At 43.0% G+C, this 18573-nt stretch overlaps 1 protein-coding gene across 4 annotated transcripts in view; it reads left to right on the top strand.

Annotated features, from left to right (window-relative positions):
- Positions 1-2252: 2252 nt before the first annotated feature.
- Positions 2253-18573, top strand: part of LOC107114614 (sodium channel protein type 2 subunit alpha-like) — an 82112-nt gene continuing 65791 nt past the window's right edge. For 2 of the 4 annotated variants that reach the window (XM_015416154.1, XM_015416152.1), the window contains exons 1-9: positions 2253-2522; positions 3367-3485; positions 3846-3935; positions 6010-6138; positions 6758-6849; positions 8852-9079; positions 12322-12385; positions 12586-12727; positions 16191-16397. In XM_015416154.1, the coding sequence (XP_015271640.1) occupies positions 2253-2522; positions 3367-3485; positions 3846-3935; positions 6010-6138; positions 6758-6849; positions 8852-9079; positions 12322-12385; positions 12586-12727; positions 16191-16397 (1341 nt within the window). Of the gene's footprint in view, positions 2523-3366; positions 3486-3845; positions 3936-6009; positions 6139-6757; positions 6850-6952; positions 7045-8851; positions 9080-12321; positions 12386-12585; positions 12728-16190; positions 16398-16618; positions 16622-18573 lie in introns of all 4 variants that reach the window. The other 2 variants (XM_015416155.1, XM_015416153.1) reach the window with 2 other exon arrangements.

Genomic DNA, 18573 nt, shown 5'->3' with positions numbered 1-18573 from the left:
TAGGCCTACTGATTCTTTCCTAAACGAAGCACATATATAGCCCTTCTTCCCTTTAAAAGGTAAAGGTAAAGGTTCCCTTGCTCGAAAGCCAGTCGAATCTGACTCTAGGGTTGCGGTGCTCATCTCCGTTTCAAAGCCGAAGAGCCAGCGCTGTCCGAATACGTTTCCGTGGTCATGTCCGGCATAACTAAACACCAAGGTGAATGGAATGCTGTTACCTTCCCACTGAAGTGGTACCTATTTATCTACTTGCAATTTCTTGCTTTCGAACTTCTAGGTTGGCAGGAGCTGGAACTAGAGACGGGAACTCACTCCATCATGTGGCACACTCGGGTCTCGAACTGCTGAACTACTGACCTTCTACAGCCTGCAGTTCAGCGTCTTAACCACTTGAGCCACCGCAGCTTTACAAACTTTACAAACGAATTATTTCATTCCCCCCTCCTCAATGGGGGACTCAAAGCAGATTACATTATCTCCTCTCCTCTATTTTATACTCATAGCAAGAACCCTGTGAGGTGGTTTAGAATGACAGCATGTGACCAACCCAAGGTCACCCAGCAAGTTTCCATGGCAGAATGGGGATTTGAACCTGGGACCTCCAGATCCTAGTCCAACACTCTAACCGCTACACCACACTGGCTCTCCAGGGCCAATTTAGGGATGCACTTCTTTCCCAACCTTGACCTTTTATCCAGCAAAGTCCTGTTTGTGTGAACAGCTTACTTGCTGATGGAACTGCTCTGTCTATGCAGATGTCTCAAGGAACAAGAGAAAACTGTATGGAAGCTGAACTTGTGACAGTCTCCATCAAGTCAATGGCTCAACTTGTGACAGTCTCCATCAAGTCAATGCACAGAGGATGGCTTAAAGAAGTTTCATAGTCCATTCTCCACTTATCTTCCCTAGATACGTGGGTGACAGGTTTGCAGTTTATTTAGAGGTCATTTAGTTTTATTCCGGTTAAATTAAGTATTGTTTAAATCCTTTCAAAAGCAGTGACAGATTTTCTTTACATGTTAAAAAGCAACACATTTATTTTATTTATCTTTCTTTTTATTTACAGTATTTCTTACCATTCTCTTATACCCAATAGGAGCCCAAAGCAGCTTACAGAAATACCAGTACAATATAAGGAAACAAACGAGGGGAAAGGTACACTAAATAACATCCTGGACTGCTTTGGGTCTACTGGGCTGGTCACTGAGAGCCACAGGCCCACTCCTCCGGCCATGCAGTACCTGGAAAAGGATGGAAATAGAAGCTTGGCTAGCAGTGTTCCCTCTAAGCTGAGTTAGCATGAGCTGGCTCACAGTTTTTTTGCCTCCAGCTCACACATTTTTGTCTCTGCTCAGGAAGGAGGGCTCCAGAGCCAACTAATCTATGCAGCAGCCAAATCGCTCGCTCACAACTTTAATGCCAGGAGCTCACAGATTCGAATTTTTGCTCACAGGACTCCAGTGCTTAGAGGGAACATTGTTAGCTAGATCTTAAAGAGTTATTGGCCATGTTCCCACAAAGGCTCCCTCTACTGCTATTCCCCCAGCTCCTGGCATCCAGAGGTGTGTGCTGCCTCCTAGGATGGGTGCCCACCGGTATGCTTTTCTGTGAGATGTGAGGAGAACATTTCTTGTGAGCATTTTGTTAAAAGGTGAATGACAGCTGCTATCCGAAAACAAATGTAAATGGAATTGTTACTCTGGTGGGGCCTCTCCACTCGCCCCCTTCCACTGCAGCCTCTTGTGCCTGCCAAAAAGCTGCTCTTAAGAGCCAGAGGGTCCTCTGTAATCGGACATTGGAGGTGGGCATCCCAGGGACTCTTAGTACCCTGAATGGTTTAATTGGCTTGGAGGAGAGGGGGATTTCAGTTGTATTTGTGGTCAATACCTGTTTCATACGTTCTTCTCCCACCCCTTCCTTCAAGGGGCTTGGGATGCCTTATGTGGCTCATTTTATTCTACCAGGAAGCCTGCAAGGTAGACTTGGCTGAAATAAGTGAATGGCTCACAAGTTATCCATGAGCTTCATGGCTGGGTAGGGATTTGAACGTCAGTCTCCAGACTCATAGTTCAAGTTTTGGACCACAGCACCGCAACAGCAAGTCTGGGAACGCACTGTCTATCTCTTTACTTGTGGCTGTTATTTCCTTGAGGGTTTTTTAAAGCCAAACTCCCAAATCAGTTTTTTCCCTCCTCTCCATAGGTCATTCTTCCATAAGAGTTAACTGTAACTAAAACTTGCAGAATGAAAAGATGGCACAAGCGTTTCTGGCACCACCCGGACCTGAATGCTTCTTCCGTTTCACGAAGGAGTCCCTCGTGGCTATTGAGCAGCGGATTGCAGAAGAAAAGGCACAGCAAACAGAGCAAGAACAGAAGGATGACGACAGCAGTGAAAACAAACCAAAGCCAAACGCTGACTTGGAGGCGGGGAAGAAGCTGCCCTTCATTTATGGAGACATCCCTCCAGGAATGGTGTCTCGGCCCTTGGAGGACTTGGACCCTTACTACACGAACAAAAAAGTAAGCATTCCCAAAGGCGGAAGAAGCTCAGAGGCATCTTCTGGTTTTGCATTCTGCACCTTGAGTAGCATGAGAGCCACTGAATCAAACAAACACATTTATTTAGATATTTATTCATTTTAGATATATTAATGCCCCACTTTTCTTCCTGGCTGGGGCCCAAAGTGGCTTACAACCCCATTCCCCCTCCCTCTATTTTATCCTCTTTTGATGCTGAAAGAGGTTGACTGGCCCAAGGTCACCCTGTGATCCTCAGTAGCATAGTGGAGATTTGGACCTGATCTTAGTCTGCATTCTAACCACCACAGTATAGTGACCCAGACCTGTCTTTTGGGTTCCTGTATGTTCTTAGTAAATAATTGTTGCTTTCCAAGTCATGTATCACTTGTCATATAAAGTACTTCAGTGACCTATTTAAATGTAAAACCTCACAGCAGACAGCCACAAGATAAGCACTTTCTTTTTGAGTTCCTTGAGAACGTTCTGGTACACAGCAAATAAAGGCTCATGTTCCAAGAAGTGTGAATAAAATTCTGCTCCCACGGTGGCACCTTCACACTCACCCTTTCCACTGTAGCCTGCTGCATCTGCCCAGAACCTATTCTTAAGGGTTCCTTTGAATTTGCATGCAATGTGATGGGGAGGGGCTGTAGCTGGGGGAGATCAGTGGAAAGTGGAGAACCTCTGCCCCATTGCAGAAATGCTTTCCATTCATACTGGAGGCCCAGCATTAAGGTCAGATTTCACAGACTAAAGATGAACCAAATGTCATAACAAATCTCTTTTAAAAATGTGATTGAACAGTTTAATCCAGTTTTTCATGTTTTCTTCTCTCTGTTCTTAGACTTTTATAGTATTGAACAAAGGAAAGACTATCTTCAGATTCAGTGCCACACCTGCCTTGTACCTGTTAAGTCCTTTCAATCTTCTTAGAAGAATTTCTATTATGATTTTGGTGCACTCATATCCTTTTTTCTCCCAAAGGATTTGTTTAAAATGCATCTTTAGAAAACTGTAGCTAGCTCAAAGTGCTAATGGAATATTTTGGTTTAATTACTGTAGGAGTAAAATTCTGCACATAAGACAGAATTTCTATTTTTATTGTTAAATTTGTAAATTGGATTTATAAGTGGGTCAATAGGTAGTCTATGGATGTTTTTAATCAATAAATAGATAAATAAATGAGCAGTACTTGTGATGTGGATGGCATTCACAAATGTACACACCATGTACTTTGGCTTCTATATCTTAAGGACTTGCATACGTTTGGATGACATGGCTTGTTTGCAATTTGTATTTGCCCATTCCTTAACGTAATCCAACATTATTCAGCATGCTTATTATGTGCACTATTCTGGCAAACTGTGCAGTTATGACCATGAGTGAACCTCGTGAGTGGACAAAGCATGTCGAGTAAGTTGAGAAAAGTGCATTGTTTCTGGTTGTTTCCCAGTGGCATGTGGGTTTGAATGAATTAGACCAAGAATGGGCAACTTTTCTGGCCTAAGTGCCAAGAACACCTGTATCATTCACCTGTGAAGCTGTTGGAGTGCTGGCAAACAAATGGTTGTCCTTAAGCAGGAACACTGGGAGCAAGCTGAGCTCCAGCAGCACTGCAGATGCTTCAGGGGCTCACCCGAGATCCTTGGGTGGAGTACCAGCCCTGCATGTGGAGCAAAATGGTCTTGGTGTGCCACTGCTTCAGCACATGTCCCAGTGGTTGCCTGTCTAGCCCATTATCAGACTTCTACAGGGCCTGAAAATGTCTTGTGGTACTATTCTATGAGCTATGCATACAGTGCTATTCTTTCTAGGGCTTCTTGGGCTGAAAAGTAGATTGAGGTGTTATCAGTGTAGAGGGGATAACAGAACCTACGAGAATGAAAGAGATCAAAGGAACAGATAGAAGGAAGTGGCCAAAAACGAACCCTGATGGAGCTTTTGGTGGAGAACAGGAGAGATAAGACAAACACCACAGGAGCTGGGAGGGGGGGAGAAATGATTCTGATAAAAATGTCTTGCCATACATACATCGAAAGAGCAGCATATTAAAAGAATAACAGCAATACAACTAGCCGTGGTCTTTCGTATCCCCAGCTCTCCTTATTCCAGTCTTCTTATCTATCACTTTATAATGTATTGTTGTTATACATTTTTTCTCATTCTTATTCAGCTACAAAGAAGGGATAACTCTTTACTAAATTCTTGGGGTGCTGGTGCTGAATTGCTCTTGTCACCATCTGAACAACTCCGAGGACCTTTAGCCTTACAGATACCCTCCTCCCATGCATAGTCAGATAATTAGGTATTTCCACTTCAAACTACAGCAGGTGTTTTCCTTGTCAAACAAGATTTCCAGCCAGAATGGAACCAGAGTTTGGAGTTTTGATTTCCAAGGAAATTGGAAACTACCATTTGCAGGTTCAGATAGAACGGCAAAACAGCCAAGTTTGCTGTGAATGTAAAAATAAGTATTTAAATAGATCACAGGGAGAGGAGAGATTGCATGAGCCAGTGGAACCCCTTCGCCATTGTACCTCTGTTTATGTGGAGTGGCATTTACAAACAGCTGTGGATGGCCCAGGAAGCTAAGCAGGTGTGAACCTGGTTATACTTGGATGGGAGACCACCAAGGAAGTCCAGGGTTGCTACACAGAGGCAGACGATGGTGAACCATCTCTGTTTGTCTCTTGCCTTGAAAGCCCCACAATGTCACCATAAGCAAGCTGGGACTTGATGTCACTTTCCACTGCCATGGCTTTCTAAAACAGCTCATATGGAGTTCCATTATTAAGCACTTTTTACTTTAGCTGGATACAGCTTTCCAAGATTATGGGTCAAGGACAGTCTTTCTCAGCATCTGCTACAGAAGACCCTTTGAGTTGGATCCAGACTAACATTTCTGTGGGTGCAAGGTGCCCCTCCCCATGGGTTTCTCCCCTTCCCCAGCAGCCCCAAATGCCCCCTGGAATCTTATTCCTGTCTCCTCCAAGAACATGATTTCAGGGCAGTTGGGGCTGCCACAGGAGAGGGGAGGCAGGAAAATTGCACTGTTAGCGGAAATCCTTGCACCCACAGTAATCTGTAGGCGGATCACTCCCTTTTAACTAGAGGTACCATGGAAATGAATTACAGATGTTCTTCAAATAAATACGTGACCAACCACTCACAGTGGCCCCTTCCCAGTCACTAACCTCCAATGATTAATGAGAGTCAAGGCATCTGAAGAACTGCATACAATGTCCTAGCCTTTTTTTTTTTTTGAGTGATGTGTTCATTCTTAACCCCAGTATAGAAGTAATATGAAAAGTAAAAAATGAAACAAGAGGATTAGAGTCCTGTAATGGAGTTTTTATTAGGTTTCTCTTTAATGTTGCCAGAAAATAAATGAGACCTCCTTTGGAAATATACAAAGAAAGATATATACTAATTAAAGCTGTGCCCTGTGGAATGAAGAATTTACTTAGATTTCCCTCCACTTTTTCAGATATACGTTCACTGGAATTTACACATTTGAGTGCCTCATAAAAATTTTTGCAAGAGGTTTTTGTATAGATAAGTTTACGTTCCTTAGAGATCCTTGGAATTGGCTCGATTTCACTGTCATTTTATTTGCGTAAGTATTCTGAAGTATTTTGAAATGGATAACCTAAGTGGTATTTTTAAAAAAATGAATAACCTACATGGTATTTTTTATAAATGTTAAGTTTGCACCTGTATGATCCAGATCCATAGGCAAGGTTCATAGTTAAATTGTTATCAAATTTCTGCTAGTGACAGATAATGTAAAGCTGTAATTTCAGTAAATTGACTGAGATTGAAAGTGAATGTATTTTAGACATTCTATATTCTGTACATCCAGTTCACATAATTTGTGTTCCTTAAAGCATGGATAAGCAGATGCTTCCCTTGGGATGCATTTTGTTCAGCCTGAACAGTATTTCATTTTTCTTTTAAAGTACACTTTACATTATTCTGGTTACAAATTTTGAGAAGGGATGCAGTTTGTGGTATGTAGCAGTAATGCCAAAGCTCATAGTGTATTTCCAGCGCAGTAATAATTAGCATTGCATAGCCATTGAGCACCCTTACTACAGCCTGTTTCCATAAGGTAGGAGAGCTATAAGGAGGCAAAGCACAATTACGTATTTAATTGTTAAAAAAATAATTAAACATTCAGGTAAGTAGTGTAAAGATGTGCTAGAATGCTGAATAACTGTGATTTAATTCTGCAGGTATGTAACAGAATTTGTAAACCTAGGCAATGTTTCAGCTCTTCGAACTTTCAGAGTATTGAGGGCTTTGAAAACTATTTCTGTAATTCCAGGTAAGAAGCCAGTGGTGCAAGGCGTTAGGTCCCTTGTGCGCATTGTCTCTTGATTTCGTGTGTGGTGTCATTTTGTGTTTGTGTGTGAACTCCCCTGTTACAGATATCTGACAGAGTTTGTGGACCTGGGCAATGTCTCAGCGTTGAGAACATTCAGAGTTCTCCGGGCATTGAAAACAATATCAGTCATTCCAGGTGAGAGCTAGGTTAAACACAGAGGCTGACTTTTTATACTCACCATTGCTGCCGCCGCCAAGCTTTGTTGGTAACCACTTGCTTGCTTATTTTAGGAATCTGCATTTTTGGTTGCCGGCAAAATGATTCCTTGGTTTTTCTCTTGCATTGTTTTTAAAAAGGAAAATCAGCCTTTGTCTTTAACATCTTTCTGCATGAGGCCATTTAAGTTTTTGTAGTTTGTGTAGCGCAATGTCAAATTTTCTCTCCCACATCAATATGACATTGGAGTTATGGTTTTAAAGATAGGAGAAATATATTGAAATGTTGGGAGTGAAAATTTCAGTGTTCTGAAATCAGCATCACTACTAATGGAAATAAACCAATAGCAGATAGCACACGCATTGCATGAAGAACTCACTCAAAGTAACTTTCCTCATCAAACTTTTTTCTGGTTTGAAAGGACATGCTACTTTAAATCATGTGTGAAAAATTGTACAATAGATACATTTTTTCCTTCACATGCAATCTTTGCAGTTCATGGATAACCGAAGCCAATTTCTCACTTGGCACTTACCCCTGGTTTTCGTCGGAGTTTTCTGCCCCGGATCATTTTTGTCAATTTCACATTTAAAGCATTTCCAGCCAGTCTGCTCCGGGGGTTTCATTTTCGCATTATAGCCTTGGAGTGGTTTCCTTCAATTTATCTCCTCCCACTACCGCCCCTCACCCTCCAAACCCCTCCTATCCTCCCATCCTCCCTCCACCCCCCCTTTTTAGACGCATGCTCAATCACGTTACATTGTCATTACACAACAATGGGACTGAGCAGGCATCACGTGGCACATCTTCAGCTTTCTGATTGGTAATCTTTGTTCTTTGAGCTGGGAATTTTAAAAAAAGGTCTGGGGATTCTCCATTTGAACCTCTCATCCCTGATACTTTTGGCCATGATGGAGGAACGTCGGGAGAAAGCATTAGCTGTTGTCTGCTCGTTGCTTGAGTGTATATTGCAGCATCTATTTCATTGCTACTATAGAACGATATAACGACACCGTTTTAAAAACAGGAGGAAAAAAAGGGGAGGGTGGACTCCAAAAGCCCATTCCCCATAGAAAACTGCCATGAAATGGTGGAATTCCCTTTCCTTCTGCCCCCCCTTCCTCCTCCCCCCATCTGGATTCCAGATTCATTAATCCTTTTTAACAAAGAAAATCATCCCTGGGATATCCCCCCCCTCGCACGCCAGCTGGAAAGCACATTTCCCCCATAGAAAACTGCCATGAAATGCCGTGCAGTCATTGCCACAATAGAGGACGATATAATGACACTATTTTTTAAAAGAAAAAAAAGGGGGAGGGTGGGCAAATGGGCATGGAAAAAGTGGGGAGGGGGGAAGGTAGGAGGGCTAGATCACTGCGAAGCAAAAGAAAAATCCTGGCAATCGAGGATCACGCTGATGCGGAGCAAATGGGGGAAACTCCAGGCCAAAAGCAGTCTGAGAATCAAATGGTGTGAAATTGACGAGATGCATCGGAGGAAACAGAGGGTTCACCCCGGGCCAAAGTCTTGTGCGAAATCGCCCCAAGTGTATGTTCTTTTTCCCATTTGCAGCTTCTGTTTTTGAAAGACTTGCCCACTTATCATGAGTTAAAACTTATGAAAAAGATTGCATATTTTTAAAGAAAATGGAACTGCTTGCATGAAATCTTTAGTTTCATCAGCCCTGCCACCATCTTAAACTACTTGACATTTCAAAATGGATGTCAGACATTGAAATAATGATTAAAACGTATCTATCCCACCTTCTCTCTTTGTCCCACTTTAGGCCTGAAAACTATTGTGGGGGCCCTGATTCAGTCTGTGAAGAAGCTCTCAGACGTAATGATACTCACTGTGTTTTGCTTGAGTGTGTTCGCACTTGTAGGGCTGCAGCTTTTCATGGGCAACTTGAGGCATAAATGTGTGCAGTGGCCTCCAAAGAATTCTTCGGTAGACAATGAATCACAAGACAACTGGACAGAGTATGTTTGGACTGTCTACATTAAACAAAAAGGTGAGGTGTAACCAAAGGTTCACTGTAGTCTAGTATAATACCTAGATACAAATCTAGCGCATGCCATGAATTTGCTCTGTAGTTTGGGGTAAGTTAGAATGAACATCATTCAGTTATGGTTAGTTTAATGACTTATTTATTTATTTATTTAATTCCACTTATACCCCACCCTCTCCGCGTGCGGGCTCTTAATGTGTACTTCATGTGTTTATGGCACGGTGGTGCCATGGTTTAGTGGCAGAGCATGTGCTTTGCATGCAGAAGGTGCCATGTTTCATCCCAAGTGCCATCAAGAGTCATCATGGGCAGGGAAGCTGGAGGTATTGCCACATCTGGGTCTGCACCCAGTAGACAGCAGCCCCTGGGCACTCCATGACACTACCAGTCTCCCAAAATAGGGAAGATAGGGTGAGCCAGCAATGGTGCAGGACCACAGTGCTGGAAACCAGAAGAGGAACACATATCAAGCTTGGAGCCCTCAAAAGATGCAGATTTGGCCCTTGGGCCAAAAAATTGGTCTCTCCTGGGCTTGAATGAAGAAAAACATTGCACCCCTTTTCCAACCAGGCAACAGCAGTAAATACGCCATTAATAACTTTTGTGTTACGTTTGCACTGAGTTTATTAATCTCAGAGGATTTGAAGAGTGATTTTCACTGTATCATTAAAAGATAATCAACCTGATCCAGAGTTCTATGGATGCTTCCATGTTTGCTTGATGAAACTAGCAAGTACATTTCCTCCAGACATGTGGTGTGGATGATAACCTAAATGGATTTGGAGGGGGGGTGGTCACTGATAATGCATTCTGATTGAGTTCTATTTCGGCTTCTCAGTTTTAACCCATTGAACAATTTTCTCTGAGAACATGGATAATCTTCTTTAGAGATGATGAGGCAACAATTTAGAGCGTTAAATGGGTATCAGTTTCTGTATATGAGTTTGCCCAGAAAGTAGGAACTACAGTTGACCTACAGTAGTTGACCCATTGCTATGATAGATGGATACACAGCTATTATCTGCTTGAGAAATTAGTTCATGCAGCCCTGACCTGAATAGCCTAGGAAAGCCCGATCTCATCAGATCTCAGAAGCTAAGCAAGGTTGACTCTGGCAAGTAGTTGGATGGGAGACCTCCTTGAAATACCAGAGGTGGGAGGCAGGGGCAGGCTTTATTCAGCTACCTCTCTAAATATCCTCCAGGCCCCCAGTAGGGGTCAGTTACCAGAGGTCACCATGACTTCCAGCTGCACACACACAAACATGCACATGTGAAAAATACAAAAAAAAAAAAAACACAACCCCCCAAAAAGATATTAGTCCATGTGGTTTCTCACATGTGATAGTAGTCTGGTCCCAGATTGGTGGGTGTGTTTTCATATATTATAAACATATTATCAAGGTATGACATTCACAATATTGACTTTCCAAAATGTTCTCAATATGCTCTTCCAGAGATGTTCACCTGGTGCCTAACCGTTTAAATTTGAGGTGCGAAGTGAAAATGTTTCTTTTATTCTCCTGTGCATTCTAGAAATTGTGAAGTGATGCTGGGCCTCATTTACAGTGTCTTTTGACTTTTCTTGCTGATGATATTTAATCATGTCTTTTTTTACTCTGTTTTTCATACCTTGTTATTAGTAATTATTTTAACGGTGTTTATCATTTATTTTTATGTTGTACATTGTTTTCATCCTGTTTTATAGAGAATGAAGCCAAAAAAGTAACTGAAATAAAACACAGGTTGCTCTTCAGTTGCAGATAAGGGTCACAACAAGGCCGGGGATTGCCACTCTCAGTGGGCTGATTAGCTGTAGCCAGTTGAGATCCCTGAGATGCATGACCATGACCTAGGGCAAGGGTGTCAGTCGTGTGATGCGGTCCACACAGGGCTCAGAACTGGCCCCCAAGCAACTTCCTTCTCCTGCTTCCTTTTCCAGGGCTGCCACTGCTTGCTTTTCCCCCAGCTCCCTCAGTGGCTCTTTGCTTCCTGCTTCTTGCCTTCCCCCCCCTCACACACACAGACAGATAGAGAGCTTTCTGGCTGCTTCGTGCTGGAGAGATACAAAAACAACCCCCCCCCCTCTCTCTCACACACACACACACACATCTGCTTCCTTCTCGGGGGCTGCTCCTCCTCTTTTTTGGGGGGGAGAGGAGAGAGAGAAAAAATGGAGTCCCATGGCAGCTTTAAGGCCCAAAACATTTTATTCCAGGTATAAGCTTTTTATGTGCAAGCACACTTCTTGGGTGGGTGGGTAGATTCTTTTGACAAGCACAATGTACATTGAGGAAACCATTTTGGCTTATTCTGAAAAGTTGTTTTTATTTTTTTGAAAGGATTGGATTCTCTGTTCCTATCTGGATTTATTTTCTTTCAAAAAGACCCTGATTAGGAATTAGAACACATGGATTGGTCCTTGTGTCTTAGAGAGTGGAGAGATTTCAGATGCCAAATGATAATAGCAGACATTGGTAATGAGACAGGAAAACTAGTTCTCAATCCAGTCTAGGAAGGGTGCATTGTCTTGAGCTTCATTATCAGTTGCAATTCAGTAGTCTCTCTTTCTAATCTCCCTTTGAGATTTGTTTATAAGAGCACTGCTACACTTAGGTCAGCAACTGAATGTTGTGGTTTCTAGGTCCACTTATTCTTTGCATCCTCCTGGACTGAATTGTCCTGGATGGAATTGAGACCTAGGTTTTCCCATCTCATTACCAACACTGGTATCTTCACACCTACTACCTCTCTGCACATCACACCTAATCTAATCAAGCCTGCTATTGTCATTCACCTGCTATTGACATTCAGCTTCTGAAATTACCTTTATAAAGTTTATATCTCTGGTACCTCATATTACATTTTATGGCACACATGGTCTGTCCCAACAAAGTGACATTTATGTCAGCTCTGGTCCTTGTAACAAATGAGTTCGACACCTCTGTTCTAGGTACAGTTTCTTACATATCTATTTTTCTCCAAAACAGTTGTTTATCTGTGCACCATCAACAAAAATTGTTTTTTAATAGAATCAGTGAAACAAAGAGGTATGAGAATGAAGGGTCTATTAAGATAAAACTGGATAAACCCTTGTTGCATGACTGTGTTCAGACCCTTACATGCACTCGAGGGACTTCTTGGTTTGTGGCCGTTTTTTAGAAGATTTCTGTTGCAACTAGTGGAGTTTTTAATAAAGCAGTCGAATGATAACATAATAAGAATACTTCTTGTTTTACTTAACAGAATTGTATTACGTTCTGCCAGATAAACTGGATCCCTTGCTGTGTGGTAATGGTACAGATGCTGGGTAAGCAACTTTCAAAATGTTATGGGCAAGGGAAACCACCACTAATATTGGAACCATAAACCATCAGTCATAATCATGGCTAGCCCCATTGTGCAGATTTTGCTGTCTTCATGGGGCCAATCCTTCACAATTAGATATAGCAGTGCTTTGTTTTGTTGCAATCCAAATTAGCATTAATGTTTCACTGTTTTGTTTTATAGCCAGTGTCCTGATGGGTACATGTGTATAGAAACTGGTGAAAATCCCAATTATGGCTATACAAGCTTTGATTCCTTCCCCTGGGCCTTTTTGACACTTTTTCGGCTGATGACTCAGGATGCCTGGGAAAATCTTTATCAGCTGGTGAGAAAGGATCAAAATGAAACTCTACTGAATGTTATAACTGTGTGAGATGTCTGATATTACTCATGTTACAAAGCAGGACCCTGGAGAAGGGGGCATATAAGTGCCATAAATAAATAAATATTTGGAGGATTTAGGCTAAATCCTACAAACTGTGAGTGCAAAGTCCTCATGAAAGCAGAGCTTTTACCTTTCCACTGATATCCTCTGAAATCTCTAAAAATATTGCACAGGGCAGGGGACATTGGTGCAAAAAAACTGCTACCAGCCTGTCAAGGCGTCTGTAGTGTATCCAGCCTGACATGTCTGGACATGCCCGGACTGGCTCAAGCACAAACATCACTAGCTTCATGCCGAAAGACAATGGGCCAGTAGGATCCTAGCCAGGCCCAATGAAAGGGCTATGTCCCCAGCAGGGAGGCCGATAGGTCTCTCGGTTACTGTAAATAGCCTATCGGGAGTGTGGGGGGGGGTGTTTGGTGTGTTTGGTGGCGGGTTTTCTGAAGGAATATAAGCGGCCTGTGAGCCAGCCAAGGTGTCTTTGTTCCTGACTAAATAAAGGTATGCTTTGCTGAATCACTCTCCGTCTGCATACTTTTCAGCGTCTAAGGTTGAATCCTGTGGATCCCCAGGGCTGTTGTACACAAGTAACCAAATCCTTCCTTATTTTTAAAATTATACAACATTTTATTTAATTTCTGTCAAAGTAAAAAGTTTAATCTACAGACAGCACAACACTCTAAAGTGACACAGCAAAGAAAACAAGAAAACTAGCTTAACTGTCTAACACATTTTCATGACCTGCGTTAGATGGCACAAACCTTAAGTCCGAGAGTCCAAGGCCATAGCTTATGCATTCTCTACATTGCTATCTGTTGCAGTACAAGCATATCATAGTCCAGACCTTCAGTCCATCAGAATCCAAGCTAGTCTCTTTTTTCTGGGCTTTTAGCTCAGTTAAAAAATTTTGGCCAAGCAGCATCAGATAATGATGACACCCAATCAGGATACGTTCTTGCTGGAGCCCTCTAGAAAATTACCTCATCACCCCTGATTCCACCCCTCCCATCCTATGGGCCACAGGTTCTCATGAGAAGCTAATTACCACATTTCCAGCTTTGGCCTTGAAGATGATAAGGACTGTGTAGGCCAAGAGACCAGTTAGTAACACCTCCAGGATAGAACAAGCCTATTACCATTCACATTAACCCTTGAGGGAGGTCAGGGGTGCTTTGCCTCACACAGCCATAGGGGTTCTGTGATGAGAATATGGAATCAGGTGAAATAGCTCTCCCCACCTTTTCTGTCAGTGGAGTCCTGCTGGCAGAAGAAGGTCACGCCTGTCTGCTTCTCACTAGTGCTCCCTGTGTACCATGGTGTTTTGTTCATAGTTGTCTTTCAGCCATTAGCATCTTTTCAGGACTTACTGAGGGCTGCTGTGGGACTAGGAAGGTTGGGGGGAAGATCCACTTCTGCAAGCACCTTGTTCTCGTGGTTTGTAGGATCCAAGCTGTGGATTTTACCTGACAAAACTAGAGATGTAAAATTTCAGTTAATTTTGAGGCCACTAACTGAAGGGGAACCATTATTTTCAGGGGGGAAATTGGGGGGGGTAGATTAAGATGTGTAACCATGTTAGTTTGACTGTAGCAAGAGTCTAGTAGCACCTTAATGACTTACAAAAATTGTGGCAGGGTATGAACTTTCGTGAGTCACTGCTTGCTTCTTCAGATATCTGAAGAAGTGAACTATGACGCATGAAAGCTCATACCCTGCCACGAATCCCATTAGTCTTTAAGGTGCTCCTGGACTCTTGCAAATTTAAATAAAAATTGAAATGTGTACTTTCCTATCATGCTTATATTTATTTTGCTGATTTCCCAATGTAAAATGCATGATGTATAACTTAGCATTTGATACTGCACTCTTTGGCATGTCTGTGAGATTTAAAATGTTAGATGCCTGAGTTTTCTTCAAGCTATTTTTGTAGTTTTCTTCAAGTTAAACTGCAAAGATACACAGTACTTGGGAGAGAACTGCAGTCTGTTGCACCCCCTCTGCTTTGTGGTTTTCAGTAGGTAATCTTTGGCAGGTACATTTGGCAGGAGACAGCACGTCATAGTTGCAGATGGATGTCAGAGAATGAGGAAGAAAGAATTCTTAATAGCTGTTATGAAAATCCAGTATCCCACATAGACTACTTCTGTGGTGGTTACATGTACTAGTGGCTGAAAACCACTTCTCTATGCTACCTTAGCATAGTTATCTTAATACAAAAAAACAGTTTTGTAGAAAACAAAAGAAAGCATTATTTGGACAGAAACACTGATACAGTAATGATAGGTAGGACTACTTGGGACATGGGTTAAATTTTATAACACTGAAAATAATAAACTCTTTGGGAAGGTATTATCATTGAACATTTTATACCATATTAATTGTTGATCGAATTATTCACTTTTAAAAACCCTTAAAATATGTTGTTTCTGTCTACAGTATACATAGGAATTATCATTACCTAATGCTGTAGATTGTCTTATTTTTTCATAAAACACATACGGAGTTAAACCTTGTCATAAAAGGCGAGAGAGAAAATGTTTCATAGGATTATTTTTCCTCCCCAAAAGTTCTGATGTTTTCTGTCAGAAGAATTCAGGGGTGGGGGGGAGTCCTCAGGGGGAAACGGGTTTTTGCCATGTTTTTCCCCCCTAGGTCCCCCTATGGTGATTTCACATCTCTTTTTAAAAGCTATTTTAGATTTAAATTAGATTTTTAAAAAAGAAGCAAGAATAGGTACATTCTTGGTGTCATATATAATACCTAGTTTGAAATTAAGTGTGAAGAATGTAACTTCTTTGCTTCATACTAGACATTGCTACAAGCTATGTGGGCTGGATCGTGTACATATTTATAGCTTTATTTCAATGGTATTTCATATCAGTAGTATTATTTATGAATAAATCAACCCTAACTGTTCCCTGGAAGGCCAGATAATGAAACTGAAGCTCAAATACTTTGGCCACCAAATGAGACGGGAGCACTCACTGGAGAAGACCCTGATGCCGGGAAAGATTGAAGGTCAAAGAAGACGGGGACGGCAAAGGATGAGATGGTTGGACAGTGTCATAGATGCAACGAACATGAAGTTGAGCAAACTTCAGAGGACGGTGGAAGACAGGAAGGCCTGGCGTGATCTGGTTCATGGGGTCGCGAAGAGTCGGACTCGACTGTGCAACTGAACAACAACACCAGTTTCTTGATATTCACTGGCACAGGATTGAAAAAATAGCATCTTAAATTTACCTTTGCCCTTATGTTTAAAAAGTAGTGTTAATGAAACACTCAATATTTGTCAGGCTGTAGTCCTTTTGCCTTCTTACAAGTTTCATTGAGTCTAAAATTGTGAATGCGGCATACATTGCAAATGTTCGCATGTCTGACATACAGGACTTTTATTCCCTAGACCCTGCGTGCTGCTGGCAAAGCATACATGGTCTTTTTTGTCCTGGTGATCTTTCTGGGCTCTTTCTATCTGATCAACCTGATCCTCGCTGTCGTCGCCATGGCCTACGATGAACAGAATCAAGCCACCATGGAAGAAGCACAGCGGAAAGAGGAGGAATATCAGCAGATGCTCGAGGAGCTGAAAAGGCAGCAGGAGGAAGCTCAGGTACTGGAGAACCTGCCCAGCATTTTTCAAAAATGTACCAGTAGGTTATATAAATATGGAGCCCAGTCTAGATATGAGAGGGCTGCCATGGCCCACCCCTCCACTGGCAGGACTTCTCAGTACATCTCCCTGCTGAGGTTGTCGCTAGTCTCAGAACTGAGTTGGTGACTGGATTGTCATCACTTAGTCCCTTCTTCTGTTGGCTGTCCTCTTCAACACAGGCTGTCGAAAGCAGCTGTGGAGCCTTAGTGGTCTTTGCCCTGCCCCCTTCAGTGCTACTGCAGTAAGATGTATGTATCTCCTGGCCACGTCTAGCCTCTTGCAGTGAGAAAGCTCCTCATGAGAGGCTAGGAGCCACTCCAGTAATTCTACCTCACCCCTCAAGCTGTTCTGAGATGCCACTGATCAGCTGTAAAATCAGTGGAGTGCTTTAAGGAATAGCAGTCCCATAGCACCTCTCCTCCTCCCTGTAGCAGCTTCCAGTAATTCTGGAGATTCCCTCAGACATGGACACCAGAGATTCCTAGAAGAAGTCAATGTACCAGTGTTCACTTGGGCTTCTTCATCTTGTTTGTTTCCCCATTCATTCCAAGGTAGGTGGCAACAAAGAGATATGTGCACATCCATTACAGATAGTGGGGAAGCTGCCTGTGCAGAAACTCTGTGTGCATATGTGGTCATGAATGTGTAAGAGATTATTATCACACCTATAAAAGTAAGGCTTTAGAAAGCAGACGGTAGCTTGTGGAGTGTGCAAACACAGCACACGAACAGAGCTTGTAATGGAGGGCGTTAAACATGGCAATGGTACAAGAGGCCGGGAGGGGTTAAGAAAGTGAGTTTCCCTTTGATTGGGGCTGTGCGGTTCTGAAACCGTTTGAATTGTAACTCTCGTTTCTGAAGTTTGCTTCAACCACTTGGTCCTAGTAAGAGGGCTCTTGCCGACTGAGATTGCTTTTAGAGAGGACAGAGTTTGAAGGTGAGTGTGGAAAATGCTGTTTTTGTCTGGGTCTCTTTGGGTCTTGAGCCAGGTCTGTTTTCCTGGGGCCGGTAGCAGGCTGCCCCCTCTGCCATTGCTGCTGGGAAGTGGTGGCTATGGGCCTCTGAACTGTATGGTTCCTCCCCAAGCAGAGATGCGAGCTGAAGGGCAAGAGTTAAAGGGCCCTTGGCCTGGGGATCAGGCCTGAGGACTCTGCATCCCTCTAGATACCTTTAAGGTAAAGGTAAAGGTTCCCTTGCTCGAAAGCCAGTTGAGTCCGACTCTAGGGTTGCGGTGCTCATCTCCATTTCAAAGCCGAAGAGCCAGCGCTGTCGGAAGATGTTTCTGTGGTCATGTGGCCGGCATGACTAGATGCTGAGATGCATGGAACGCTATTACCTTCCCACCGAAGCGGTACCTTTTTATCTACTTGCAATTTCTTGCTTTCGAACTGCTAGGTTGGCAGGAGCTGGGGCCAGAGATGGAAGCTCACTCCATCATGCAGCAACTCGGGTCTCTAACTGCTGAACTACCGACCTTCCACAGCCTGCAGTTCAGCGTCTTAACCACTTGAGCCACTGCAGCTCCCTAGATACCTTTAAACCACTAACCAATTATGAAGGTAGAAAGCCAGCAGAGGAGCAGTAGCTATCCACTGTTTAGCAGAGAGGGCCACATGTACGATTATCTACCCACTGGGTGGAAATTGTGGGTGTGTGCTTGCTGCATGGAGCTTGTGGCTTTCAGGGAGCAGGTTCATTCCCTTGAGGCTAGGGTTGCTGACCTGGAGAAGCTGAGGCAGAGGGAGAGATTTGGGGAAGAGACCCTCAGGGAGTTGCCAGAACAGCCCCACTCCTGCCCTAACAGTAATTCTGCTGTTGTGGAGAGTGAGTGTCTCAAGGTCAGAGGGCATCAGTCTGAGGAGGAAGGATGTGATCCCTTAGAAGGGACCCCTGCCTTGGGCAACAGACCAGTATCCTCTCATACTGAGGATACCCTTGGAGAGCTGGGGGGAGGTGGACTTCTGGTATTGGGTGATTCAGCCATTAGGAATATAGAGAGTGACAGGTGTTTTGACAACTTGATGACTTCCCTGCCTGGTGCAGAAGTTGCAGACATCACACGCTGTCTAGATAAGTTGATAGATAGTGATGGGAAGGAGTCAGCAGTCATGGTGTACGTTGGCACCAATGACCT

Source organism: Gekko japonicus, unplaced genomic scaffold (assembly GCF_001447785.1).
Source record: "Gekko japonicus isolate JY-2015 unplaced genomic scaffold, Gekko_japonicus_V1.1 scaffold445, whole genome shotgun sequence".
Classification (NCBI taxonomy): domain Eukaryota; kingdom Metazoa; phylum Chordata; class Lepidosauria; order Squamata; family Gekkonidae; genus Gekko; species Gekko japonicus.
Note: the sequence above shows the minus strand (reverse complement) of the source record. Positions and strands in the feature narration are given on the sequence as shown.